At 36.0% G+C, this 27,772-nt stretch overlaps 1 protein-coding gene across 3 annotated transcripts; it reads left to right on the top strand.

The window, feature by feature from the left end:
* The first annotated feature begins 473 nt into the window (after positions 1-473).
* On the top strand, positions 474-27,772 carry LOC126721715 (uncharacterized). Of its 3 annotated transcripts, XM_050424777.1 has the most exons (26): positions 474-817; positions 892-972; positions 1,733-1,870; positions 2,542-2,652; positions 2,748-2,798; positions 3,185-3,285; positions 4,815-4,908; positions 5,853-5,984; positions 6,069-6,329; positions 6,451-6,529; positions 6,668-6,756; positions 7,576-7,659; positions 8,643-8,717; positions 8,840-8,887; positions 15,472-15,567; positions 16,223-16,452; positions 17,561-21,093; positions 21,210-21,289; positions 21,474-21,554; positions 22,610-22,681; positions 22,761-22,857; positions 22,970-23,024; positions 23,979-24,107; positions 24,212-24,329; positions 25,244-25,326; positions 27,041-27,772. In XM_050424777.1, exons 1-26 carry the CDS (start codon positions 653-655, stop codon positions 27,456-27,458), a joined length of 6,501 nt encoding a protein of 2,166 aa, XP_050280734.1. In that variant the 5' UTR covers positions 474-652; the 3' UTR covers positions 27,459-27,772. The 3 variants fall into 3 exon arrangements, with proteins under 3 accessions (XP_050280734.1, XP_050280735.1, XP_050280736.1); XM_050424778.1 differs by lacking the exons at positions 474-817; positions 892-972; positions 1,733-1,870 and having other exon boundaries at positions 2,741-2,798; XM_050424779.1 differs by lacking the exons at positions 474-817; positions 892-972; positions 1,733-1,870; ... (3 more) ...; positions 4,815-4,908; positions 5,853-5,984 and having other exon boundaries at positions 6,118-6,318.

Here is a 27,772-nt window from a genome sequence, read left to right as displayed (position 1 = left end):
GACCTAATGATAGAAAGCTCCTATGGCCTATTACCATGCAAGTCGGAGGTTGTAAATTCAAGAAGTGGTACATCCATTTAAAGCTTGGGTGGTCTCATGTCATGCATGACAAGTTTTACATGGATCGAGGGTAGTGAACACACATGCAAAACATTAATGGTCAGATTACTAACAGAAATAACCAAATTGACTTAATGTGAAAACAATTAACGGTCAGATTGCTAACAGAAATAAATAAATTGACTAATATGAAAACAAAATCAAAATCGAACATAAAGGGTCCCAAAAAAAAAAAAAATTGAAATGTAAAAGTTTAAAAATGAAAACAACCTTAAACTTTTAGGGTGAAAAGTGTACTTTAGTCGAAACTATGTTGGATTGAAAGGACATTGGAGGCTTTTACGACGTGTCGTATATGTATTTTAGTTGAACAACACAACATCAAGAAGAGAGAAAGAGGCGTCAGTGAACACAACAAAAAAGGAAGTCTTTCTGTTTTTTCGCCAAATTCCACCATCGAAAGAAAGAAAGAAAGAGGCTCCGCTTCTTTTTTTCTTCTACCACTACTGCTACTACTACAAAGTACAAACAGCAAACGCAGCAGTCTGAATTGAATTGAATTTCATCGATTAGAGAGAGATATTGAGTGACAATGGAGATAGAGTTGGAGTCGCGGGTTAAAGCTTTGCCCTACAAGGTAAAAGCCACCTCACGAGAGTCGCCGTCTCAGAAAGCCGGTCACGTCCTCGACTCCGACCTCCGCACCCACTGGTCCACCGCCACCAACACCAAAGAGTGGATCTTACTCGAACTCGACGTACCTTTCTCTCTCTCTTTCATTCACTCTCACACTTTGCATATTTGCAAATCAATTTTGTTGTTTTTTTGCAGGAACCTTGTTTATTATCGCATATTCGGATTTACAACAAGTCTGTACTCGAATGGGAAATTGCAGTTGGCTTGCGTTACAAGGTTAGGTTTAAATTATCTGCTTCAAATTCAATTCATTCACTTTTGTTTTTTGTTTTTTTTTTTTTTTTTTTTGAAGCTTCATTTCATTAACACAATTGTTAAGGTTAGAGCTTCTGTGCTTGATTCTTAAAAAAAAAAAAAAAAAAAATGGTAATTATTACATAATTTACATTCAAAATGAGAACTTGAGAGTACATTCATTTCATTTTCACCGTCATTGTTTTGAATAGGAGTGACTTAATACATATTTCATATTTATATTGAATTGAGAAGTTGAGGACACATTCTTTACATTAGAAAGAAAAAGAAATTGGAATACTGACACAACACGACACGAGACACGGCAACAAGCTACTTCTTGAAAAGTTAGGACATGTAACTGTAGGGATAGTGGGATACCATAGTTAATTAAGTAATTAAAATTATATATATATATATATTTATAGGCTATTTTATGTTTATTTATAAGTTTTCAACATAAATAACAACTAACAAAATCTTAAAAAACATATCTAAAATTAAAGGAATTATTTTCCAATAGATTTTTTTTTTTTCTCCCAACATAATGTGGACACACATGCAGAAGTGTCCCCGGCTCAGACACGCCCAGAGTTTTGAAGTGTTTTTGCTTCTTAGATTTTCTCTATCACTTTTTTTGAAATTTTTTTGGTTCCAAATTTTAATGTTATATGAATTTGAGGGCTAAATTATGTGCCTTGATGCTGTATTATGTAGTGATTTTTTTTATTCTTTTTACCAGCCAGAGACATTTGTGAAAGTTCGCCCACGTTGTGAAGCTCCTCGACGTGACATGGTGTACCCTATGAACTACACTCCATGTAGATATGTGCGGATATCTTGTCTACGGGGAAATCCCATAGCTATTTTCTTTATCCAGGTAAGTTAGGACGATTGTTTCTGTTATTTATACTTTGGATTGCAGTAACAATCCGCTATAGGATTGTTTGGTGGTTTTTAACTTATCAGATTAGAATTTTCTAGTGATGCACTAGTCATCACCTGCTGTAAGACATGTGATTGCTTAAAAGTTAGAAACTTTATGCTGTCGTCATCCTTAAGAATTGAAGCTAAATTCTCCAGGTATTTACTGTGGGGAATTTGGGATGACACTAAACTAGTATTTGCTCGTGTTCAATTATTTTCTGCCTCAATTGTTCTTCTCTAATGATAAACTAAATATATCGAAATGCTCTTATATGGTTATTATTCTGTGAAGAATTATTGTTATTTCCTACATGCTTAGCTTCTTTTGGCAATGTTTTGTAAATCATGATTACTCTTGTTGTTAAACTTTTATGTTGTCATCTTTGACACATAGAAGTTATTTCCTACATGCTTTGTTTCTTGGGGGCAATGTAGTAAAAATCTTGCTTCATTTTGTCTGTTGCTTTGTATAAAATGCTTACAATGGATGTTAACGGCTACCTTTTGATTATATAATGCTCTAATCTTTATCTAATTATGTAATTTACAAACTCTTGTGACACAGTTTGGAGTTTGGTCTCAGTTTCCAGAACTAAAGTTACTTCTGTCATTTCTGTTTTGCAGCTAATTGGGGTTTCGGTTAATGGTCTGGAACCTGAGTTTCAACCAGTTGTTAATCACTTGTTGCCACACATTATATCACACAAACAAGATGCCCAAGATATGCATCTTCAGGTGGATTCACCATTAATGCCATCTTTTATGTTTTGCTGTATACACTGTCTTGAATTATGATATTCTTTGTCAATCTGATGCCCATTAGTTTGTAGTTGCTTCAAGATGTGACAGACCGGCTGCTTGTTTTCCTTCCACAACTTGAGGTATAAATTTTTTTATTTTTATAAGTAACTTGAGGTATAGATTTGTTGCACATTAGTTCAGGATCTATATCTTCTTTTCCTATTTCCCCTATTTTTTGTCTTGTTTTGTTTTTTTTCTTTGTAATTGGTAAGTTACACACACTCAGTGGGTCTTGAGCCTATAACCTCACCCTCCATCCCATTGTTATGGGAGAAGGAAGTTGTAGTTGAGCTATAGCTCCTTGGCGTAACCTTTGAAAAGTTACAATGTAAACATTAAAAGGGCTATGAACTCTAAAACTGAATGATAGCGGGGGCTGCCTAAAGCCTCCATCCCATCATACAGTGTTCTTTTTCTCCCTGTATTTTCTTTTTCCATTTCCACTTTATGTTTTACAACTGTGCAGGTGGACCTTACAAGCTTTTCTGATGCTGCTGAACCTAGCTTACGCTTTCTTGCTATGCTTGCTGGTCCATTTTATCCAATACTTCACATTGTGAATGAAAGGTTAGTTTATGCTGCCTTATATATCCAACTTCATATTTTGTGTGGTTGTTTGTTGGTTTACCTGAACATTGTACTTTCTGAGCTTTGGCAATGGATTGAGAAATTTCACAAGTATAACATTAGAGTTACATACAATACCTGCTGATTCTCTGTCTTCCTATATAATCCAACTATGGGTGTAAAATATTCTAAATTTGGTAGCTTTTCATGCTTCCAAAAGCTTAAATGGGTTTTATGTTTGACTACTTTAAAAAACTACTAGATGATCTACTTTTTGAATGGGAAATGTGTGTGTGTGTGTTCTTTTTTGGGTAAATTGGGAATAACATTAGAAACTAAATGAACAGTTTGGAATAGAACGGTTCTTTCTTGGTACATACCATTCAAGTCCAACAGCAGCAAAAAGGAAACAAGTGGGTGTTGTGAATACTACACAAAATCTTCTTTCTGGGTTATTCCTTATCTTTCTAGTGCAACTGCACCTCAGTTAGCTTCCCTGTAAATATGCTTGACCTGAGACTGAGGAATGGTGCCCAACTGGTCCTTACAATCACCGCAAGAGAGTGCAAAAGTCTGTTAGCAGAGAAATGTATACCAATCCTACTCAATACAGCTTTTGCATATACATCAATATCAATGGCTTTTAATTTAAGTTTTTTTGCAAGCAGAAACCTATCTCTTAGCGCCTAAAGCTTGGCTATGACACTAGTATTGCACCCCATGGACCTAGAAAAGCCCCTGACCCAGTTTCCTCATGAGTTGTGAATGGTGCACCACCACCAGCTGCTACAAGCTGATTAAATCAAATGCTAGTTTTGGCTGTACCTCTTTTTAGGTTGCTAGAGTAGGTATTACTCATCAAGAGGGTTGCTTTGTTTGGTATTACTATTTCCTTGATAGGAAGCATTTCGCTCTTGTTTAGCAGTTAAGCAGATAAGCGTCCCATTTTATTTGTTGTATATTTTTACTGGATTCATTGCTTTTGCTGCTCGAGAATTCTTGTTGTGAATACTACAACAATAAAAAAACAATATTGTGCTCTATATTCTACTTAAATTTGGCCGGAAAATATGCTTGTGGGATACTGAATGACTAATAGACAATGGGCAAAAAAGGTTTACGATTTATGTCTTTAATTATTGGGTGGCCCAAATACCATCATAAAGTGGGTGAATGCTACTCTTCCCAACCCTTCTGAATATTTATTTTCCTTGCTTGTCTCCCCACCTGCAATTTGCGTAGAGGAAATATTATAAAAATTGGGCTCCTTGTGGCTGCTGGTGCTGGACATATCATGGTTGGACCCTTCCTGTTGAACTGTGTATAGTAGTGTACTTTGTTTATGAGCTACTTCCTTCATTGCCACAACTTTGAATTTGTTCTGAAGCAGTTGCCCTTGGTATTGAGTTCTCTATCACTCTCCATTGCCATTCTATGATTTGGGGGTTGCAGTATTTTTTTTTTTTTTGGCATATAATGTTTACCTTGCCATACTCAACTAATTTTGAGGTATTGGATTGAGACTGCAGAGCAACTGGAAAGTCTTTCAGCAATATTTCAGACTCTGAAGGCTCTAAGAACTCTCAGCTGTCATCAGCCTTAACTGTTTCCTCTAACTTTGAGGTAACTTTGGTGCCCTCTCTGTAATTCTTGGTTCCTTGACATTTGATTTGACATGCTTCCTAATAAATAAGTTCCACCACAAAATTGGTTCTCAGCCCCTGCCCTCAAAATCTTGTGTGATTGGAAGGAAGCCCAACTCTACATATGCTATTAGAACATCATTTGTTTATTTTTTCTTTTGTTCTTTATCCAAACTAATAATTGTTTTTGCTTTAGTTGTCATCCATTGAAAGAGGAAACCTATGTTAAAAAAAAAAAAAAAAAAAAAAAAACTTAGTTTTTCTCTTGTTGACTATCTGTGGCTCTCCATAATTTGTCCTGTCTGCTCTTGATTTAATATCCACGCTCAAAGGGATTTAATATATCTGAAACTTGTGCCATGTGGTTTTATCTCTCTCTCTCTCTCTCTCTTCCTTATTAAAGGTTTGTTGCTTTTTTTTTAACTCTTCTATTTTCAACTTTTCAAGAGTCATGTGATATTAATGGATTATGGGAAAACTGTATCCTACATTATCTAAGACTGTGTTTGGTTCAAAAATTCGCCTTTTGCAACTTTCTGAAAATTTTTCTTTTTAGTTTCCGTTGCAAGTCATAAAAGCAAGTGTGCTCGGTGACCCCAGAAAATATTGCCTGAAACTTTCTCACAAATCTTAGCTAAAACAATCAAGATAGGCAAGGAGAAGAAAGGGTTGAAAATTTTGGCATTAATTTGGAGGAAGATTCATGTAGACAGCTCAATAAGTTGGGATCAAGTTGTGGTTGAGAGATTATGAAGCTTTTGATAGTATTTTTAGCTTTTAAAAGAACTAATTTTCTTCTTTCTGTATAAATGAAAATATTTTTCCTTTTGCTTGTAGAAAGGTACTTTCTCATTGTGTAACTAAAAGCTACTTTCTTATTTCTATGCCCTTTTTCTTTTAAAGTCATACTCTTTTCACCTGCAGCCTCGGAGGTCACGCAGCACATCACCTTTTGTCTTTTCCACATCCAGTTCAATTGTGTTTCGTCCAGATTCGATTTTTGTTCTGCTGAGAAAGGCATATAAAGATTCTGATCTGGGAACTGTTTGCAGAACGGTAATTCATCTGTCTCTACCCATTGTTGGTCAGTTGTCAGCCTGTAAATGCTAATCTGGATATACATATGCCCTTATATTTCAGGCTTCCAGAATTCTGCAGAAATTCATAGAGCCTGTTACAGTGCAAGAAGCATCAACCTCTCCTAATGATGTAACCTCTGATCCGGATGAGACATCGAAATCCGAATTATCTAATCCGGTTCCTATAGTTGATTACTCAAACTTGTTTGGTGAAGAATTTGGTATTCCTGATGATCAATGGGACACCAGCTATCTCAACATCCTAGATTTAGGGGCAGTGGAAGAAGGGATCTTACATGTTCTTTATGCTTGTGCGTCACAGGTTGATTACTGTAAAAGGGGCATAAAAACTCCTTAAGCACCTGTTGAATTTTGTGCTGCCTGTTTTTGTTTGTTGGGATTTTGATTCATCAATTTACATAATAACTTCTCATCTTTTGCAGCCTATCCTTTGCAGCAAATTGGCAGAGAGAACTTCTGACTTCTGGTCTGCATTACCACTTGTACAAGCATTGCTACCAGGTTAAGTATCATGTAACTGAAAATTTTAAAATTATCTTCCATCTTTTTAGCAGCAAGTATGTTCTACATTTTTGAGAATATCATGGTCATTCTTGACTCATAAATATTTGACATGTATTTTCACTTGCCAATCTGTAGCAATTCGTCCTATTGTGAGCAGTCCTGATGTTGTTGATGATACTTTTTCTCAATGGAAGCAACCTACTGTGCAACAAGCACTATCTCAGGTCAGACATAATGTTTAGGTTTTTTTCTTTGGCCAAAATACACAGTTGGTCCTTAAAGTTTACATGTTCAGCCTTTAGTCCCTGTTGTTCAAATGCTCAACTTTTAGTCCCTATAGTTTCAAAAACGAGTGCTATTGGTTACTCTGTCTAATTGGTTACTCTGTCTAATTCGGGTTATTTTATAGTATATGTGGGTAATGGAACAATGAGGTGGCATTTTTTTAATGGTGTGGCAGCTTTGCTTTATTAAAAAATTGCAGTGAAAGTATGAGTTTCATTGATTTGTGAGTATACAAAATTCATGGTTGGAAAGTGTGAGTTTCAGTGAGTTGCCTTAGTGTGTAATTTTTTAATAAAAATAAGCTGACACGTCATTAAAAAGGAGCTAACTCATTGCTGTATTAGCCACATATACATTAAAATAAACGGAACTAGATGAATGGGCCAATAGCACTCTTTTTTTAAACTTTAGGGTCTAAAATTGCTCATTTGAAACATAAGCTTTGTTTGGATTGGCGTCTGCATTCATCACGATTGCGTTTTTGGCTTTTTTTTCTTTTTTAGTCCAGTGCCTCTTGCACTGTTCATGTGCAAACAGGCAAATGAACAGTGATTTTATTAATGAACAGTAACCAAAAATTATTTTTTTATTGTTTTCAGTGTTTAGCAAAATAAGTGGTATCCAAACCCACACATAAAGGACTAAAAATGTTCAACATGTAAACTTTAGGGACTGACAATATATTTTGGCCTTTTTTTTTTCGCAATGATTTTTGTTTAGATTTTATATCCCACTTACATGGTGGTTATATTTTGCAGATTGTGTCAACGTCGGCATCATCATTATACCGCCCACTTCTTCATGCCTGTGCTGGCTATTTGTCATCATTTTCACCATCACATGTTAGTTGGTTCATTTTAATTAGTTCAGTAGCAATTTATGCTCTCCTTCATCTAAACACAATTTTTTGTCCTGTCTTTCATCCTGTAGACCATCAATGGAGAGAGAATATTGAATCAGTAATATTGATTCTTGCACTTTCAAAGCTCGACAACATATAAAAATGATATAAAAATCAAAAAAAAAAATCTACAGAATTTTCCAATTTCAGTATCAGACTGGTGGATGTAGTCATGATTCAATTTGTTAGGTCAAATTACGATGGGTTTGATTGGAGTAATGGAGGAGAATATTTGTCTATACCAGGAGATGACTAATTGTTATTATTATTCATTCAGGAATAATTGTATGATGATGTTTCATTCTAATATTATGAGTAAACTAAAAAATAAACATATGGTCCTCCTACATACTATGCTTATGCACACACCTTAAACAATTTTTGTTTTCCCCTATAAAAGTTTACTTGCAATCGTGCAAGAATGCCAATGAGCTCAATTGGCATTTTCTCCCCTTGCAAGTTCTAGGTGGAGGGTGAGGTCATGGGTTCAAGACTCACTGGGTGTGTAATTTACCAATAAAAAAGGGTGCAAGAATGTGATATCTGAGAGTAAATACAATTATCATACAAAATTATTTGTTTGGTTTTGGTCCTTGAAGGAAGCACACAGCAAGATATGAACTCGCCATCTCACCCATAACCTAGGAAGTGTGTTAGGTCTAAAGGCCATTACCTTTTACTGAGTATGTTACATTCTAGCATCCCATTTGTCAATCTAAATAGATACTTCTGCTTCTAAAATGTCATATTTGAAAAATATATTTTGTTCATCTTACATGGGTAATGAGTACTTCGTTTGGAACAATTTAAGTTGGCTGGCGTAAATGTGTAATCCTTTCTTCTAAGCATATTAACATTTATTTCCAAGGGTATGAGCTTCACTTTTTCCCTCACTAACAAGCTGCTTTAACCTCAACTCTACAGGCAAAGGCTGCATGTGTTCTGATTGATCTGTGTGCTAGTGTGCTTGCACCTTGGATGGCTCAGGCGATTGCAAAGGTTAGTCTGGGTCAGTGGTTTTGAGTTTTGCACTATACCATTGATGTGACACTGTTGGTTTACTGTCATTTGTACATTATTTATTTTTGCTTATCTCAGCTTTGAGGCTGATTTTGATACAGGTTGATCTGGCTGTGGAGCTTGTAGAGGATCTTTTGGGTACAATCCAGGTATGTTCATTGGTTGTGTGAACCAAATATTGTGTTATATTTTGATTTTTCAATTTCTGTAACTTTTGAGATATGTGTGATTCATATTTATAATTATGGTGAATAGAATTTCTTCTTTCCTTTCTTTAATGTTTAGTTCTTTTTAATTCATTGGTTGATTGCATGCTATTATTATTATCATTTGACTTATTCCTTCCCTGTGACAGTCACTTAGTATCTTTCCCCTGTGTTTGGTTGGGATAGCTTATTTTCTTGTCTTTTTTAGTTTAAAAGATAAGTTGGGTTAAAGTATAGCTTTACTTAGAAAAAAGTAATTTTGTAAAATGGTTTGCCTAGTCAAATATGGGATGAAAGCTGGAAAAAAAAGCTTAGCCAAATGAACACTTTGACAATATCATTTTCTTCATCTACCTTGTATGTTTTTTATTAGAAAATCTTTTTGTTTTTTTCTTATTAAAAAAAATTTTGATTCGTTTTTTAGTTATTATTTTTAGTTGAATTGTTTGTAGGTTAATTGCTTTTAAATTAATTTATGTATGTTTTCAAACATTTTGATGATTGTTACTTATTTTTAAGACCTAAAATAAACATAAAATATGCCTAAAAATATATAAAATATACCTAAAAATATATTAATTAATTAATGGCCATGTCCTTGTTGTGTCATGTTATAGTTTTTAAAGATTTACTAAGTTGTATCAATTTTGTAATGTTCCTGTTTCTGTGCTTCCTACACACACATGGGCTAGGTTAAAGTTACAATGAATGTAAATTTTAACTATTATTATTATCACACAAAACATCTTTTTATTGACTAAATTTTTCGTCAAATTGGACCATTGGATTATATATTTTTTCCATATCTCTTGTTCTCGTTAAATGAGTGTAGCTGAAATGTGAATGCGACGATAGATAAGTGGAAATACACAGAAAGATAGGACTCGAAATGAGGAAATCTGCTTAAAGATAGGGTTATCCCTTATTGATGAAAAGAGGGGAGAGTGTCATTTGTGATGGTTTGGTCATGTTCAAAGGAGAGCAATTAATGAATCAATAAAAAAGATTGAGTTGATCCAAGTTGAGGGATCGAAAAAGGGTAGTGGAAGGTTAAAAATGATATTAGTATTAGTAATAAAAAAGGAAACTTCAATCAGGGAAGTAATAGAGACTATGACTTCAGATAGAATAGAATGAAGGAAAAGAATACATATGGCTGACCCTAACTAACTTATTGAGAATTCATAGCCAATCCCATAAAATTTGGGATCGAGGTTTTGTTGTTTTTGTGCTCATTAAATATCAAGATGATCGGATTTTAAGAACCATGTCAGTATGTCACAAAAACTGTTTAAATTTTAGATTTTATGTTTTTACAATTAGTAAGAATTTCATTAAAAGAAAAGGGGTGAAACTAAAGTACACAGGAAGTATACAAGAGCTACAAGACAACTTAAAGCCTAAAATTACAAAGATTAAGATGCTCCAAAATAAGAACAGCTACAATCACCAATGTACTTAAACCAATCAAAAAGCAATCTAAGAAAAAAGAACTTAATATGAAGTGAGGGTGATTCTTTCTCATTGAAAGACCTACAATTACAATTACGTTCCTTCCAAATGCACCACATATGATGAGTTGTGTTCCAAATGTCCACACTCATATGGCCCTTAGAGCATTAGCATAAGTATCCCTAAAAGTATTGATTATCACACACTCGTTATTGCATACTCCATAACACTCTCTTTGAAATCGTGTTTTGAAAAAAACGATTTTAGTTAAAATTGTGAAATCGTGTTTTAAAAACATGATTTCCTGATTTTACAATTTTAAAAACATGATTTCAAAGGGGAGTATGTACTAATTGTGTTGTAGCGAGTGTTAACAAGATTTTCCCATCCCTAAAATAGCATACGGGAGCAATTTAGGTAAGAAACCCAAAAGAACACCCCACAACAACTTCTCTACCCGTTCCCCATTTTAGGATTTTACTATAGTTGCTTCCAATTTTTTAGGGAGCACTGTTCATTCCCAAAATGAATTTTTTATTGTTTCTTTTATTTTTCTCTCTCGCTCACTGGGAAACAATGGTTGCAATGGCACTCTTTTGAGGCTAAAGAGAAATCGCTTGTTCAGTTACAAGCTCTATGCCAGAGTACTCTTTATGATTGGTCTAGGTGCTGGGGTTCTTCAAATTGTTCTTCTATTTTGGAGTTTCTTACTTCCCTTAGAATTGTTCCTTAAGTTGTTTTTTATATCTTTGTTGTTTTTTGTTGCTGTTTCTTGTGTTCACCATCATGAACACCTTGTATTTGTTGTGTTCACTTTTTCTTCATGGTTAATACGATTCTTATTACTTATTTAAAAAAAAAAAAAAACAATGGTTGCAATGGCTTGATGGTTTCAATGACTGGCCTAAATGCTCTCTCTCTCTCTCTCTCTCTCTCTCTTCTTGGTTTGTTCACTGGGCAGTAACAGTGCGCGGATTGGTGGGTGCGACAGTTGGCATAGGCAACATTAGCTTGTTGGAGGGTTTTGGCACTGTCAACTCCTGGGATTGGACCGTGTCTGATGTGGGTGTTTTGGGCTTGAAGAGGAATTATTAAAAATTAGTGGAGCAAACTATATCTAATGAAATAAGGTTTAGAATAGAGAATTTGATGTGGGTGTTTGGAAAAATGGTTAGCTAAAATAGGAAAAGTAGGCTCATATCCTAAAATAGGGAGAAAAATTTAAGGAATCTAATGCTAATGCTTTAAATCCACCTCTCCAACAAGCTAGGAGTTCTTTCAATAAATAAGGCATAATTTAAGAGATTTCAAATAATGAGTGTTAAACTACCGTCTAACAATGAGAAAACCACAAATGTCCTTTGCAATAGTGCAATAGAAGAAAATTGTGAAACTCCATCCTTCGTTGTATCTTTTTTGGGCATGAGCTAATTCTTGGTTAGACTAGTTATTTTACTATGTAACATAAGGGGGAACCTTTTTTAAGTTACGTATTTTTGAGAGGGGTAGATATTATTCAAGATCAGTTTGTATGGGAAAAAAAGCTTGTCATTGGTTGCTGTCAAAATTGGAGCAAACGGTGTTAGATTGTAATTCTAGACATTTCCTTATGTTCAAAGAGGGCGATATTGCGTATACATTCCAGAAGTGTTCTAATGCTTTTGGAAATTGTATTGTCATGACTGAACTTAAGGCTGGGAGATTAGTGATCATACCAGAAGGAAAGGTGATGCGTGGGTGGAGGGGGTTTGGCTTTGAGCTACAGAGTTTAATAACACCCAAAAAACCAATGAAAATCTCAGATGGCATGCACAAGCAGCCGCAATCTAATGTGAATGTTTCTTGTTCTTTTGTAGCAGTGATTAGAGGAGAGAAGCAAAAGATTGTTGTGGCTTCTGATTCTAGGCCTCTTGCCATTGACAAGGGAAAAAGTATTATTGAAGATCCTTTGTTATTTGTACAAAATCCAGTGAAAGCAGTATGTGATGAGAAGGAAAGGAACCAGAAAATTTTTCTGGAGGGGAAACCGATGAGCAGTGGTGAGGGGCAGGTTCAGAGCATTAAAATTCACCCGAAATTAGTGGAAAATTTTCAAACAAGATTGCCCTTACGATTTGATTCAAAATCAGAAGGAAAGCAAGTGCAAAAATCATGGGAATCCCAAGTATTAAGGAGGGGATTAATGATTGTGTGCAATGAAGGAAATAAAAGAGGCAGTTTTGGTGGGGTTTCCATAAAGGAATAGACAAATTAGTCTATTCAGCCATGTCACTCACAACACATACCCAAATGGACCAAGGAGTTCTAAAAACAACAGAACAGGCAGTGGGTTCAGTTAAGCCCAATCAAGGCAATAACATGGGCCTATCTCAAGCCCAACTAAAGGCTGGATCAGCCACGTCACTCACAACACATACCCAGATGGAACAAGGAGTGTTAAAAACAAAAGAACTGATTGAGGGTTCAGTCAAGCCTAGTCACGATAATAACATGGGCCTACCTCAAGATCAACTAAAGGTTGGGGAAGTTATTACAGCCCATGATAACTGTGAAATCCAAATGGGTTTGGGACATCTAGTTATACCGTTTGCTGCCCAAAGTAGTTGGGAAGAAGGAGAATCCCCAAAGGCAGTAGCGTCACAGTCATGCACTAGAGTCTTATCTCCTTAGCAATGTTCTTCGAGTCAATTGAAGCAATTGAGTAGAGTGATTGTCTCGGCTAGGTGTTTGGTGTTTGGTGTTTGGGTTGAGATCGGATTTGGTGGGAATTACCCGGGAGTATACTTGCTCGTTGATGTCGCTGGATCGGGCGATTCTATGGACTGATTCAATCTTCTATACTGTTAGGGAGTTGATGGGTCGGATGAGAGTGACGAAATCAGTGGTGTTAGGTGATAGCATGGAGTCACAGGCTTTGGGGTTGAAGGCACAGACAAAAAGGGGTAATTTAGAGCTGGTGGTGTCACCGCCGATGCTAAATTTGGGCTCGGATCTACCTGATGCTGAATGGGCTGGGCTTGGGGAAGTTGAAGAGTGTGGAGAGGGAAGTCCTATGCTGTGTACACCTTTAAACACAGTCGATCCATTTTTGCAGGACAATGCTACTGGAATTTTGGAGATTGATGAAGGCAGATTGGAGGCATCCTGATGGGTTAAATATAGAATCCGTGGGTTCAGTAAATTGGTTGGGTTATATGTACAGACATGAGCGACTATGTATTTCTTTGTTACTTAAAATTGAGCAGGAATTGGAGGCAGCTAGGGTGTGGAAAAGGGGTCTACTGGTGCTGGTAAAGAGAATGCTACAAAAGTGAGAGGTGCCAGGGAATTGCAGAATTTGGTTACTTCGGTTAATTATTAGGGAAAGTAGTTTTAGTCATTGTGCCTTAATTTGGGAGTTTATAGTTTTTAAAGAAGCTGAAAATTATTTCCTGGAATGTTCGGGGTTTGAATAATCCTGAAAAAAATTTGGTAGTGAAGAATCTTCTCAGGGACTGGAAGTGTGATGTAGTTTGTTTGTTAGAGACTAAATTGGGAGCGATGGACAGATCTGTGGTTGGTAGCTTGTGGAATTGTCCTTATTTGGACTGGGTTGCTTTGGATGCTGATCGTACGTCTGGTGGGATATTGGTTATGTGGGATAGGAGGGTTTTGGAAAAAGTGGAAGATATGGCGGGGGGTGGTAGATGGCTTTGAATGGGCATGTTCAGGGGTCTATGGGCTGAATGCAGATAGTACAGATGCCAATACTTCCAATTTTATAACATCCTGTCATCCCCTGCCCTTATAGGGATATTTGGATATATAAGATCTAAGAAAGAACTGTCTGCGTCTAATTTCCAATCATGAAAACTTCCATGAAACCTCATATTCGAGATCCGACCCTCCCCTCCTACCTGGAAGTCCAGGACTGAATAAACAGAAGCATTCTGATCAAAAGAGCAAGCAAACAAAGTGGTATAAAACTCCTTCAAATACTGACTCCCACACCACACATCATGTGAAAAACTGTAGACAATGGCCATCCGCAACCTCAAAAGACACAAAATGCTGAAAAATTCTCCAACCCATCCTAATACTCCTCCACAAGTTGCACCCATGAGAACCCCTAATTAAACCTGAAGTCTAACCACCCCATTCCTCCTGAGTTACTTCATTCCCAAACTGCCATAGCCACTTACCCAAGAGGGTGTTATTAAAACTCCCTACTCTCCTGATCCCCAACCCACAATAGAATACAGTGTGTCCCAAGCCACCATAGAACACACTGTTATTAAAACACCCTATTTATCCAAGGCACCCCACAAAAAATTCCTCTGTAACCTCTCCAACTGATTAGCCACACTAGTTGGAAGACTCAAAAGCGAACTCTTCAAAATTGTCTGTCTCCTACAATTCAAATAAAGAATGAATCTGTTGATTGGATAGTAAATGATATTGGATTAATATACACTTATCAAAAAAAAAAAAAAAAAAAAAAGTAAATGATATTGGTTTAATATAAATTATAGTTTGCATGATTAGCTTGTAGAGAATGTGGGATACAGTGATGGGATTGACAAATTATAAATGTAGTGTTGGTGTAACTTGAACCTAACTCTATCTATCTTGAACCTGACTATATGTATATTTATAAGAGCTGCCCCCCACCCCCAAAAAAAAGAAAAAGAAAAGAAAAGGTCACATTTAGACAATTCTGGTTATCTGTCTAGAGCATTTAAGAAGTATCATTGTTGTACACAAATATGATATGAATATGGCTCCCTTGCAGGAGTATCTGTGCTACTTGGATGGAAGAGTTAATCATGTTCTTACACTGATAACTGTAATAGAATAAAACTTAAAGATGATAGGCATTGGTATCTCACTCATATTTTCACTAACCCTTTAGCCATCAAGTGTAAGTATCAAATATCAGCTGTGTTTATTTTTGTATGTGCACGTGTTAAATCATGTTGGATGCAGACATTGGTGTTGCTTATATAATATTGTACTTGCTGGCAGCCGTCTTTTTATTTGATTGATTAGATTTATGGTAAAAAATTGACTTCTTCTTGTTCTAATACATTTGTTAGGGTTCCCGACATTCCCTTACTCGTGCTCGGGCTGCCTTAAAGTATATTGTTCTGGCTCTCTCCGGTCACATGGATGATGTACTACCGAAGTATAAGGTATTGTGTCATGTTTGGTGTTTTTTTATCAACCCTCAAATAATAATTTTGCTTTGGTATTTTCATATTGTATGTTGGTATGTAGTTTTTTGATAAATAAATAAATTCATTTTAAAAAGCCCAAAGTAAAGCGTTATCCCAGTACATGGGATGGCCAATGAGCTATAGCTCAAATGGTATTTCCTCCTCCCATAATAATGGGATGGAGGGCAAGGTCGAGGGTTCAAGACCCACTAGGTGCATGTATCATAGTACAAGAGATTTATACAAAGGAAAAGCCAAAAAGAAAAAAAAAATCGAATTGAAAAAAGGTTAACATCTAAGTTATATAACTCATCTACGAAGTCCATGAAGGCAAACATTGAGAAATTGATGGGACTTTAAAGTGCACTCTAATGTCTTGAGAAAAACAAACTTGGGCAATGGCATGAGTATATGGTGCTGCGCATCAGGACTGAATGTTTTGGCAAAAAACCCTTCAGTGTCTGGTTGTCAGTCAGCTGTGCTTAGAATATTGATGCTAGATTTATTGGCTTTTGGTAGCTTTACAGCTAAGCACCTCCTATTTAGTGGGCATATATGGTTAGAATTGTATAGATTTAGCTTTCTTTAAGTGTCAATTTTTTTCTTAACTTCTTGTCTGTGGTTCTTTCAGGAAGTCAAGCACAGGATTCTTTTTCTTGTGGAGATGCTAGAGCCTTTTCTTGATCCTGCTATAGCCACATCAAAAAGCGCAATAGCTTTTGGAGATCTATCTTCCTCTTTTCCTGAAAAGCAGGAAACCACTTGTGTGACTGCCCTCAATGTCATCCGTACAGCAGTAAGAAAGCCGGCCGTTCTTCCTTCTTTGGAATCTGAATGGAGGCATGGCTCAGTTGCTCCTAGGTAATACATGCCTGTATTGTTTGTTGTAAGAATATTTTGATTGGACATCAGTTGGTATTACATGCCCGTCATCTGTACAGCACTAAGAATATTTTTATTTAGGATTACCTTTTATAAGTTATGAATAATTTTATTGATCACTTAAAAGAGCACAACAAATCATGGGAACAGTTCAAATATTCTATATACTTAACTCTTCCCTAAAATGACTTAGATGTAAAAAGAATCTAAAAAAATCTTCTAGATTAGATGGTCTACACTCCTCTAAAAACAACCACTGGAATAAAGGGGCTGACAAACATGAATTTGGTTCTCATGACTGACAATTCCTGTCCCTTACAGTTTCTTCTGTTTTTCTCCTTCCACGAGGGCCACATTAGAAATGACTGCACTAAATTCTTTTTTTCTTTTTCTTTTGATAAGTAATAGAATTTTATTAAAAGAAAAAAAAGCCACCCAGTACACAAGATGTACTTAGAATGCATGACTGCACTAAATTCCAAATTCTATATTTGAAAGAACCATGCTTATCAATTTTTGTAAAGAACCTTGTCTCCTCCAATGTTGAAGCAACATCTGCACTCATTTATTGCATCACCTATCTAACATCAAACAACACAAAGACAAATGCCTATGACTCAGTGGCAAACTGGCAATTTGGACAGTGTAGTAACAAAGGATTTGTGATCTCACCATTATCTGCCATGAACCATGAGATTTTTTGTGTGTTCTCACCACTAAGATCATCTGCCATGAGAATGTTTTTCAAAGATGCAATCCATACAAAGAATGCTACCTTAGTTGGCGTCTTCACTTTCCATACAGCCTTCGAAGGAAAAGGCAAACTAGTGTTCCCTCTCAAGACCTCATAGTATGAACATTGGTTTAGGATGTGTGAAATTTAGAGTAGAGATAGTGTATATTACACCACTATGACTCAATAGTGCACACCTCTAGTTATTTTGTCTGTGGATGTGGGACTTTCATCCTTTGTTATTATTGTCTAACATCATTAAGAATTTTTGTGGGTTTCACTATTATGTGAGTTTCACCAGTATTCTCTTCTTATATCTTTGGTTTGGTAATGGATGAAAATTTCTTCATGCAGTGTACTTCTATCAATATTGGAACCTCACATGCAGTTACCTCCTGAAATTGATCTTTGCAAGTATCCTATATCTAAACCACTTGATCCTGAATCTTCAAATGTATCCCCTCTTTCTTCTGTCCTTTGGCAAGTAGGAGCTTCTTCAAAATCAAATACCCAAGATGACTATGATGGAAAGACAGATTTTTCTGATACAGCTGTGAAGATTGATGTTTCTGAAGAAGTCAATCTATTTTTTGCCCCTCCAGAACTTCGGAGCATAGCAATGACAAATATTACTAGTGGTCCAGATGAGAATAGCCCTGTTTCTATCCATGGGGATCTCAGCTCAGAACCAAAACAGTTGACCGAGAAAAGTGTTACTCACCAGTTTCATATTGACTTAGTGTTAGATGCAGGTTTCACTGCTGAATACTATAATATGCAAGCAGATTATTTTCAGCTAATTAACTATCGAGATTGTGAGCTGAGAGCTTCTGAGTTTCAGCGTTTGGCTTTAGATTTACACTCTCAAAGTGAGATTACAGTTGAGGGTCATGATGCTGCTATAGATGCTTTGCTCTTGGCAGCAGAGTGTTATGTAAATCCCTTTTTTATGTTGTCTTTTAAAGCCAGTCCAAAATTTATGGACCAGATGAACATTAACAGGACTAGAATTCCCCAACATCATGAAATTTCAGAAGTGAGGAGTTCTGAAAAGAGTAAAAGAGATCTAGAAACAATTGCTCATCTTGAAAAGAGAAGAGACAAAATTGTTCTTCAATTACTGCTTGAGGCTGCTGAATTAGACAAGAAGTATCAGAACAAAATTTCATTTGGGGGACAGTGTCCTTACTACTCTGAAGGATTTGAAGAGCAAGTTATCAAGTTGTCACCTCTTGATATGCAATCTGCAGATGCTGTCACCTTGGTTAGGCAAAATCAAGCTCTGTTGTGCAATTTTCTGATTGAACGGTTGCGGAGAGATCAACACTCAATGCATGAAATTCTTATGCAAAGTCTTGTTTTTTTGTTGTATTCAGCCACTAAGCTATACTGTGCACCTGAACATGTGATTGATATTATATTAGGATCTGCTGAGCACTTAAATAGGACACTAACATCTCTTTACTATCAGCATAAAGAAGGCAATTTACACTTGGAGCCTGAGAAAATACATGGGATACAACGAAGGTGGATGCTGCTTCAAAGATTGGTAATTGCTTCAAGTGGTGATGATGAGGGAAAAGACTTTGAAATCAATATCAACAGTGGTATTCGTTATGGAAATTTAGTTCCACCTTCGGCCTGGATGCAGAAAATATCCACATTTTCACGGTCTGCATTCCCATTGGTTAGGTTTCTTGGTTGGATGGCAGTATCTCGTAATGCAAAAAAGTATATGAAGGACCGTCTTTTTCTTGCTTCCGATATGTCGCAGCTGACATATTTACTGTCAATATTTACAGATGATCTAGCCATAGTAGATAATGTTGTTAATCGAAAGCATGAAGATGTGAGGATTGGAGAGTTGGGGGGCAAAAATATGCCTTCGGTTAAAAGAGGATTTGCTAATGAACAGGATGGGGATCAATCTTTCCGTGTCATCTATCCTGATCTCAGTAAGTTCTTTCCTAAGATGAAAAAACAATTTGAAGCATTTGGGGAGATCATTTTGGAGGCAGTAGGCTTGCAGCTGAGATCTCTTTCTTCGAGTATGGTGCCTGATGTCTTGTGTTGGTTTGCTGAGTTGTGTTCCTGGCCATTTTCTCATTGGGACCAAATTGCTTCTGAAAATAGTTCTGATAATTGGAAAGGTTATGTTGCAAAGAATGCAAAAGCTGTCATTCTTTATGTACTTGAAGCCTTTCTACTTGAGCACATGGAAGCAATGGTGCCTGAGATGCCTAGAGTAGTGCAGGTGCTAGTATCACTTTGTGGAGCTGCATACTGTGATGTGTCATTTCTTGACTCTGTACTGCATTTGTTGAAGCCACTCATTTCATATTCTTTAAACAAAATATCTGATGAGGAAAGATTGTTGGTTGATGATTCATGTCTTAATTTTGAGTCGTTATGCTTTGATGAGCTTTTTAACAATATTAGACAAAAGAATGAGAATCAAAATAGTTCTGCAGAGAAAGTTTACAGCCGAGCATTAACTATCTTTATTTTGGCTTCTGTCTTTTGTGATTTGTCCATTCAACGTAAAAGGGAAATGTTGCAGTCCCTAATATTTTGGGCTGAGTTTACTGCTTTTGAACCAACAACTTCTTTTCATGACTATCTATCTGCATTCCAGAGTGTAATGGAAAATTGCAAAGCTCTGTTAGTTCAAAATTTAAGAGCCTTTGGTGCTATCCCACTTCAGTTTCCCCCCTTTACTGATGTGTGCAGTGGTGCACTCTCTGGTAATAGCTTGGAATCACAATCATGGTTTCTCAATGATGTCTGCGATAGCACATGTCCAAATAAGGTTTCTCAGAAGTTAGAAAATAATAATTCTGATGCTTCTATTGTCAATGAAAAGGTCTATCAGTTATCAGCTGAGGAAATAGCAGAATTTTCTAAAGACTTAGAGGCTCTCATTGTGAAGCTTAACCCTACTGTTGAGCTCTGTTGGACTCTTCACCATCAACTTGCTAAGAAGCTATCTATTGCATTGGCACAGTGTTTAATGTACTCAAGATGCTTATCTTCGATTGCACGTGATGTCCATAATGCTGAAGAGGATGACAGTGAAAATCCTTCATCATGTAAGTCAGTTGACCAGTTTCCAGTTCATTGGAGGATTGGTCTCGAAGGACTAGCTGAAATCATGATGATGCTCCAAGAAAACCATTGCTGGGAAGTTGCATCTTTGATGCTTGATTGTCTACTTGGAGTTCCACACTGTTTTCGCCTGGATAGTGTGATTGGTTTGATTTGTTCTGCAATCAAAAACATTTCTTGCAGTGCACCAAAAATTTCATGGCGCTTACAGACTGATAAATGGTTGTTGATTTTACTTGGAAGAGGTATTCATACCCTTCATGAAAGTGCGGCTCATTTGGTTGATTTGTTCTGTGCAATGCTAGGTCATTCCGAACCTGAGCAACGGTTTATAGCACTTCGCCACATGGGAAAACTTGTTGGCCAAGATGTGAATGGATGGACAGCTATACAACCTTCTACACTTTGCAATAATTTAGTTTCACCTGGCTTACTTCTTTCTGTTCCTGAGTCTATTCTATCTCATCTGGTTTCTAGTACATGGGATTCGGTTGCTGTTCTGGCATCATCTGACACATCGTTATCTTTAAGGACTTGTGCAATGGCACTTCTTGTAGATTATATCCCATTTGCAGAGCGTCACCAGTTACAATCATTTCTTGCAGCAGCTGATAGTATTTATGGTTTGGGGAAGCTTGCACATCCAGCGTGTGAGGGCCCATTACTGCAACTATCATTAGCACTAATTGCTGGTGCTTGCCTGTACTCTCCAGCTGAAGATATTTCTTTGATTCCTCCGGACGTTTGGAGAAATATTGAGACCTTAGGCTTGTCAAAAACTGGTATTCTGCTTTGTTATCATATGTATTTAAATCAAATTAAGTATATAATACAAATCTGGAAATGTTGAGAGCATGCATCCGAGTGACTTCTGTTTTGTTTAATTTTCCTTCTGTAGACAGTGGGCTGGGGGATCTAGAGAAGAAGGCTTGCCAAGTCTTGTGTAGATTGAGAAATGAAGGGGATGAAGCTAAAGAGGTATGTAGTAGGATGCAGCCAAAGCTGTCATATATATTTAACTACACAGTACTGTATAATGTTTCAATTTCTTATGAAGTGTATGTGTGTGTGATTTCTTACCATCTTTTCTCATAATGAAAGCATTGAATCTGTTATTTCTTAACATTGCATTGGTTTAATAAACCAACATTTTATAATTCAGGTCCTGAAAGAAGTGCTCTCTTCAAATTCTACAAGACAATCCGACCCAGATTTTAAGAGTACCCGTGAATCAATTCTTCAGGTAAGAAAAATTACAAAAGGCGTGTAGTGAATTTCTCTTGCAAATATTGAAATTTATCAATTTCACTGTAGTTCTGTTTGCTTTTGGAAAATCTTGCTAAATAGTGGCGGTAGGATTGTTGGAGAAATTTCTTGTTACTCATGCAGTTGTCTTCTTCAAGTTCTTTACAAGCATCTGATATTATTATCAGTACTTTTTTCTCAAGGATAAGGCCTAACCCTGAGCATTGCCTTGTGTTTTAGGTGTGGGCTTGATACAATGACCAAAATAGCCATCCACACACACACACACACGCATATATGCGAGGATTATGTCTCTGTCTATGAGTATTATACACTGATATAATAGGCTTGAACCATTGTTTGATTTTTTTTACGTTACTCTTTAACTGTTGGTGTTTATATTTTATTCTACACAGTTTTAAAAATTGGATTGGACAACTGAAAAAGGTAGTGGTTTCTGGTTTCTAGGTCTCACTGGGGTCTAACTGGAGGTTGACCTGGTGACTTAAATAATTTAATGATTAATTATTTAATAGTGCAGATAAAGTTAATAAATATATAATAACTAATGATAGTTTAAGTATCCAAAAATAATATTAAATTTTTTATGCTCTTACTTTTTAAACATATAAAAAAGAATATTTGTATGAATTAGTAAGGTCATAATTTTTTTAATAAAGAATTTTACCTCAAAACTTATAATTTTCTCTAAATTGTATGAAAGAATACAAAGATAGCTTCAAAATGGGAGATTATGCTAAAGCTTCATATTTTATGTCAGAAATCTTTTAGTAAATTGTGGAGATTTTATCTATTCATATAATTTGGAGTTATCCATATTAATTTTAATATTTAAGTAAATTATTATCTTTTTTTTAGAATAAGCCAACTCTGATCCTTTGTTTTGTGACTCTACCTTATGTGATTAAACACTGGGATTTTTTTTCCTTTCCCTTTGAATGGGTGTTTTTTCGTGCTGTCTTGTCGCAATAAGTTCTCACCCTATATCCTTCTCATGTTGTTGCTCATTTTTTATTAATGTATTTGTAACAGGTTCTTGCAAATCTAACTTCTGTTCAGTCGTACTTTGATATCTTCTCCAAAAAAATTGACCAAGAGGTTATGGTAAGCCTGGGTGACTACTGAAGCTGTCTGTTACTTCCAAGCTTCTGTATGCTCAGTTTATAATTTAATTATGTTTTAGGAACTAGAGGAGGCTGAAATGGAATTGGACATCCTTCAAAAAGATCAGTTACTGCAAGAAGATTCCAAAGATAGGCAACAGATTCCTTCTCTAGCCTGTAATCATTTCTACTCCTAGCATTGTCATCTACATCTCATTGGCTGCTTAAGAATTTGTACCTGTTATGTTAATATTTTTCCTGATTTTATCTACTGTGCAACATTTTCCAGCTCCTACAAAAGATGATACCCGCCTTCGTCAAATCAGGGACTGCATTCATTCCCTGTAAGTACTAATTGTACTTTATGCTGTACTTTGCAACATGTGAAATTCATTGTGACTTTTGTCAGCTGATTCAGTTAGAAGGAAAGAAAGTGATTCATTAATATTAACTCTTTTTTTCTGAGGCAAAAATATATGTTTGGTCCTTGAAATTTTGGTCAAGTTTTTGTTTAGTCTCCTTGGAAAATTTAAAACAAGCCAAATTAGTCCTGTTTATTCTCGGTTATAATTCTTGCTTATGTGGCTAATTGAGTGCCATAGTGGTGTTGACAAAGGACAATTAGGCAAGCCACATGAAATGCATGAGAGTATACAAGAGCTGCATGAGATTTATTTATTTGTTTATTTTTTTTGAAGATATCTTTGTCTCATTAGTTAGTTAATCTTCCATTTTTATTGTTTGTGCTTGAATGGATTTTCTTTTAAAATGGTGGTAGGCTGGTAGCCATGGTGACTTGCTCATCTAGGAAGCCTCTAGACAGATACTACTAGGTCATTTAATAACATACACTTTTCTTGTAGTGTCTTCATTGCTTCTGTTCAAATCTTCAGCCTCTAGGTTTATTTTTAAATACTTTTAATGAAAGTAATTGTTTAAAATTGCTGTCAAATGGTAATAATGAGTAATTTTGTATTCAATATTCCTTAAGATTTTAAACACAACCCACCCCCCCGCGGGGCCACTGCTGTGCCAAAAAAAAGTGGACATTCTAGTAACACTTACTACCATTATTGGTAATACAAATAAATGGGACAGTGTGTACAGTTTTTCAAACATACCAATGCTTGTGGAGCTCATCTCTTTTAGTCATCTTTATTGCTTGGAAATAACTAAATTTCACAAGTTACTAGAATCAAATTTTATGTGTGAAATCAGTGCTAACTCTGCTGAATGCAGTAGGCCTTGTATTATGTAGATTCTAAGTTTAATTTTTCTATCCTTTTTGTAATTTTCAGAGAGAGAACTAAACTCCGAGAGGGTGTAGTAGCCCGCAGGCAAAAGAAACTTATTATGAGAAGTGCCCGTCAGAAATACTTGGAAGAGGCAGCTTTACGTGAAGCAGAACTTCTACAAGACCTTGATAGGTTTAACTCTATCAGTGGCTTATCTTTTATTCTTGAGTGCAATCTTTTTGTGATGGATTGAATTTGGCAATTTTAAACTAACAGCTGTCATTTTCATGTATCAGGGAGAGGGTAGCTGAAGCAGAGAAGGAGATTGAAAGACAGCGGTTGCTAGAACTTGAGCGTGCTAAAACTAAGGAACTGCGCCACAATCTTGATATGGAGAAGGAGAGGCAAACACAGGTACCCTTCCCACCTTCTTTCAATTTATTGGTTTTTCATCAACTCTGTTGCGCTTTTTCACCAATTTTGTATGTTTCATACCAGAATATGATGTCCTAGGCCCATCTGAATGTTGGTTGTAACTATGTGCCTGAGATGACTCTTTCTAATATTTTTATTGTTAATACATTTTTTTTTTTTTTGGCTATTGGGTGGGGCGAGGCCTGTTTAAAATTTCTAGTCATTAGTAACAGTCCCTAAGAACAGAGCAAGCTAGGAATTATGTGAATCAACTGGAGTTAATATATAATTTATTTTTTCATATCTTTTTAATTATGATTAATCATTTTTTTCTGACGAGTGTACCAAGTCCTTCCTTTGTATTATAAGGATATTTTATTTTTATATCTATGGTTATCTATTGGGCTTAGATTGGACATGCCCAAAGATTAGTACAGTAATTTTCTTTTTTGAGTTCCTTTTTCATGCTTTTTATGAAAGCTATTGTAACATTATTCAAAGAATATACAAATAAAGTTACAAGTTGTATTTAGTAGCTCATTATATGATCCAAAGAAGCAATAGTGAAAGATGGAAATAAAAAAAAATTTGTATACAAGAAGTTGTATGATAAACAAAATTGAACATATCTTATATGGCCTGCCCTATATTGCAAGTAAAACACAATCAGCAAAAATTGAACTCCACCTGCCCTAAGTGTAAGAGACATTCCAACCTGCCGGATACTTGAGTGTGGAAAAATGTAGTCTTACCCATAAGTTTTGCATTTTGATTGAAAATAAAATAAAAATGAAGAAGAAAAAGGAAAAAAAGGTTTTGCAAGTCTTCGGTGTCTTTATCTGAAAAGTTACTGTATTATTGGCCTCTGGTCTTTTTGAATGATACTATATCTAAAAGAGTACATTTGCATGTAGAGAGAACTTCAGCGTGAACTTGAGCTGGCTGAATCAGGACTCCGAACGTCTCGACGAGACTTTTCTTCCTCCAGTCATAGTAGGTAAGCTATTTATGTCATTAGTTAAAATTAGTTGATTATTGCACAATCCTTTCAGTTGTTAAAGAACCTCTATATATCAAAAAAAAGACAGATGAATTGATATATATATATATATATTAATTTGAAGAAGTTGAGTTGTGAAATATGAGATATTAGCAAAGTTGTCAATTTCATACCATATTGGCCTATACGGCTGGTTTTTGCCTTACCGATATAGAATAAAGCACAGAAACATCCCCTGAAACATTGAATGCCTTGAATATTGGTTTGTATGAAACTGTTTTGGCAATACCAGCAAATGTTTTGCGTTTTGGCCAGTGAATGGATACTGGGCAGTCCAGTATTGAAACTCCTTTTTTTATTTGTTGAGAAAGGGGCAAAGGGCAAGAGGGAGAACGATGAAGATGCCATATTAGCATACTAATAAGCGCTGCCAACAAGTGATGCGAAATGGAACTGCAATAAGGGGCTAGATCTTGTTTTAGCTAGACACAAACCTTTAAATTCATAAGGGGCATCTTGAATCCACAAGGAAGAACTGCAGAATCTACCAGAAAATAAAGAAAGCTTAATTTTATTGACAGGAAATTGTTGATTTTCATTTTACATATTGCAAGCCTATTCAAAGACTCAAAAGAAATTATTTTTCAAGTAAAAATATTCCTACACATATTTTAATTCATACAGTACCATAATAGAACTCTATCTTGACTAACAAACCCTTAAAACCACTTATGAATAGGAATGTTTTTCTCAGCCATGACAGTAGATTTTTCTTCAGTCATATCAATCAAACACAACTAATCCTAGGTAGATCACTACAATCAGTGAAACTAGATAAAAAAACGCTTCACATAATAACCAAGAGTTCCAGAGTAAAATTGCAACAAAACTTTAGATGTTTTTGTTCTAATGTTGGCCCAACTTCCCAAAGCCAGAAAATAATAATAATAAATAAATAAATAAACCTTAACAAATCAGCCATAAAGAAAACTATATTCCAGAATTAAATTGTGTGGATGACAAACTGCTGAAAGTCTCAAAATCCCCAAAATCATCCTTCTAACTCCACAAATCAGCAAACGACTATCACCAAGGTCTCCTAAGTCTTATTTGACCCCCCATGGGAGAAGACCCTAGCAACAAAACCAGTAAACTTAGTCCGAAATTGTTGATTGGAAAAATAGTGTTGAAAATCCCAAAAAATAAAAATAAAGAACTCACATAAGATGGTTTCAAAAACAAAATATGAAAAAATCACCATAATTACTAGGGGAGGCTGGCAACTCAACTCATGTGGTTGCCAGAATTTGGTGACTGTCAGTGCTAACGTCAACAGTGATGTCATAGTACGGATGCTGACATCAACACACATCTTCTAGATTTTTCTATTACATTCTAGGGTTGTATCAATATGCTATGTTACCAAGTTGAGTTGTGAAATAGGAGATATTAGGATTGGAGAGAGAGAGAGAGAGGGGGGGGGGGGTGGATTTGAGAAAAGCCATGAGTTTCTTGTCAAAACTAATATGATTAGATCTGCTTTAGTATCTTGTTAGTTTTATAGCTAGAACCAGTTATATCTATGTTTGACGTCCATTCTACTTCAATTTCTTGTCATGTTTATAGGGCCATACTACCTTCGTGTGTGTGTGTGTGTGTACATGCATGTGTGTTTGTTGGCTTAGATAATATTTGGTATCTTCATTTGCAGTCGACCTCGGGAAAGGTATCGTGAAAGGGAAAATGGAAGATCAGGTAATGAAGGGAGCACAAGAAGTGGAAGCCTGCAGCCTGAAACTTCTGCCACTAGTACATCCATGGGAAGTGTGCCAACTGTTGTTTTATCTGGATCCCGGCAATTTTCTGGCCAACTTCCTACTATTTTGCAGTCACGAGATCGCCTTGATGAGTGTGCCAGCAGTTATGAAGAAAATCTGGATGGAAGCAGGGACTCAGGTGACACAGGTAGTGTTGGTGATCCAGACTTGGTGTCAGCATTTGATGTACAGTCTGGTGGATTTGGGTCTGCTCAAAGGCATGGATCTAGAGGGAGCAAGTCTAGGCAGGTAGTAGAGAGGAGAGAACGGGATAGTAGACGCGAAGGGAAGTGGGAAAGAAAACATTCATAACTCATGGCCCTGAAAATGAGATTAAAGCTTCGGATAACTCAATGTATACCTGTGTACATATGTATCCTTTAGCAGTGTAATTGGGAGGCAGTGATCTTCATAGCAATAGGATTTTGAAATTCATCTTAAAGGGGGGCTGTTTTTAGGGCCTAAGGCAGTTGGTTTGATGTAGCGCCATAGTCAAGAAGTGTCTATTTAGATCTCTTGTGACAGTTGTTGTAGTAGTTCCATACTCCCATGTAATATTACATTATTTTATTGTTGTTTCAGCCTGTACACTAAGTTAAAATAATATGGATATAAATTTTGTTAAA

This window comes from Quercus robur, chromosome 4, assembly GCF_932294415.1.
Source record: "Quercus robur chromosome 4, dhQueRobu3.1, whole genome shotgun sequence".
Classification (NCBI taxonomy): Eukaryota; Viridiplantae; Streptophyta; class Magnoliopsida; order Fagales; family Fagaceae; genus Quercus; species Quercus robur.
The sequence above is the reverse complement of the archived record's forward strand: the minus strand, read 5'-3'. Positions and strand labels throughout refer to the sequence as shown.

What these genes read in the sequence shown, in the direction of transcription:
- LOC126721715 (XM_050424777.1), top strand. Translation starts at nt 653, where the DNA reads ATGGAGATAGAGTTGGAGTCGCGGGTTAAAGCTTTGCCCTACAAGGTA. An exon ending in TTTTCCTTCCACAACTTGAG is followed by an intron (nt 2,799 to 3,184) that starts GTATAAATTTTT and finishes ACAACTGTGCAG; the next exon opens with GTGGACCTTACAAGCTTTTC. An exon ending in AGAAGGAGAGGCAAACACAG is followed by an intron (nt 24,330 to 25,243) that starts GTACCCTTCCCA and finishes ATTTGCATGTAG; the next exon opens with AGAGAACTTCAGCGTGAACT.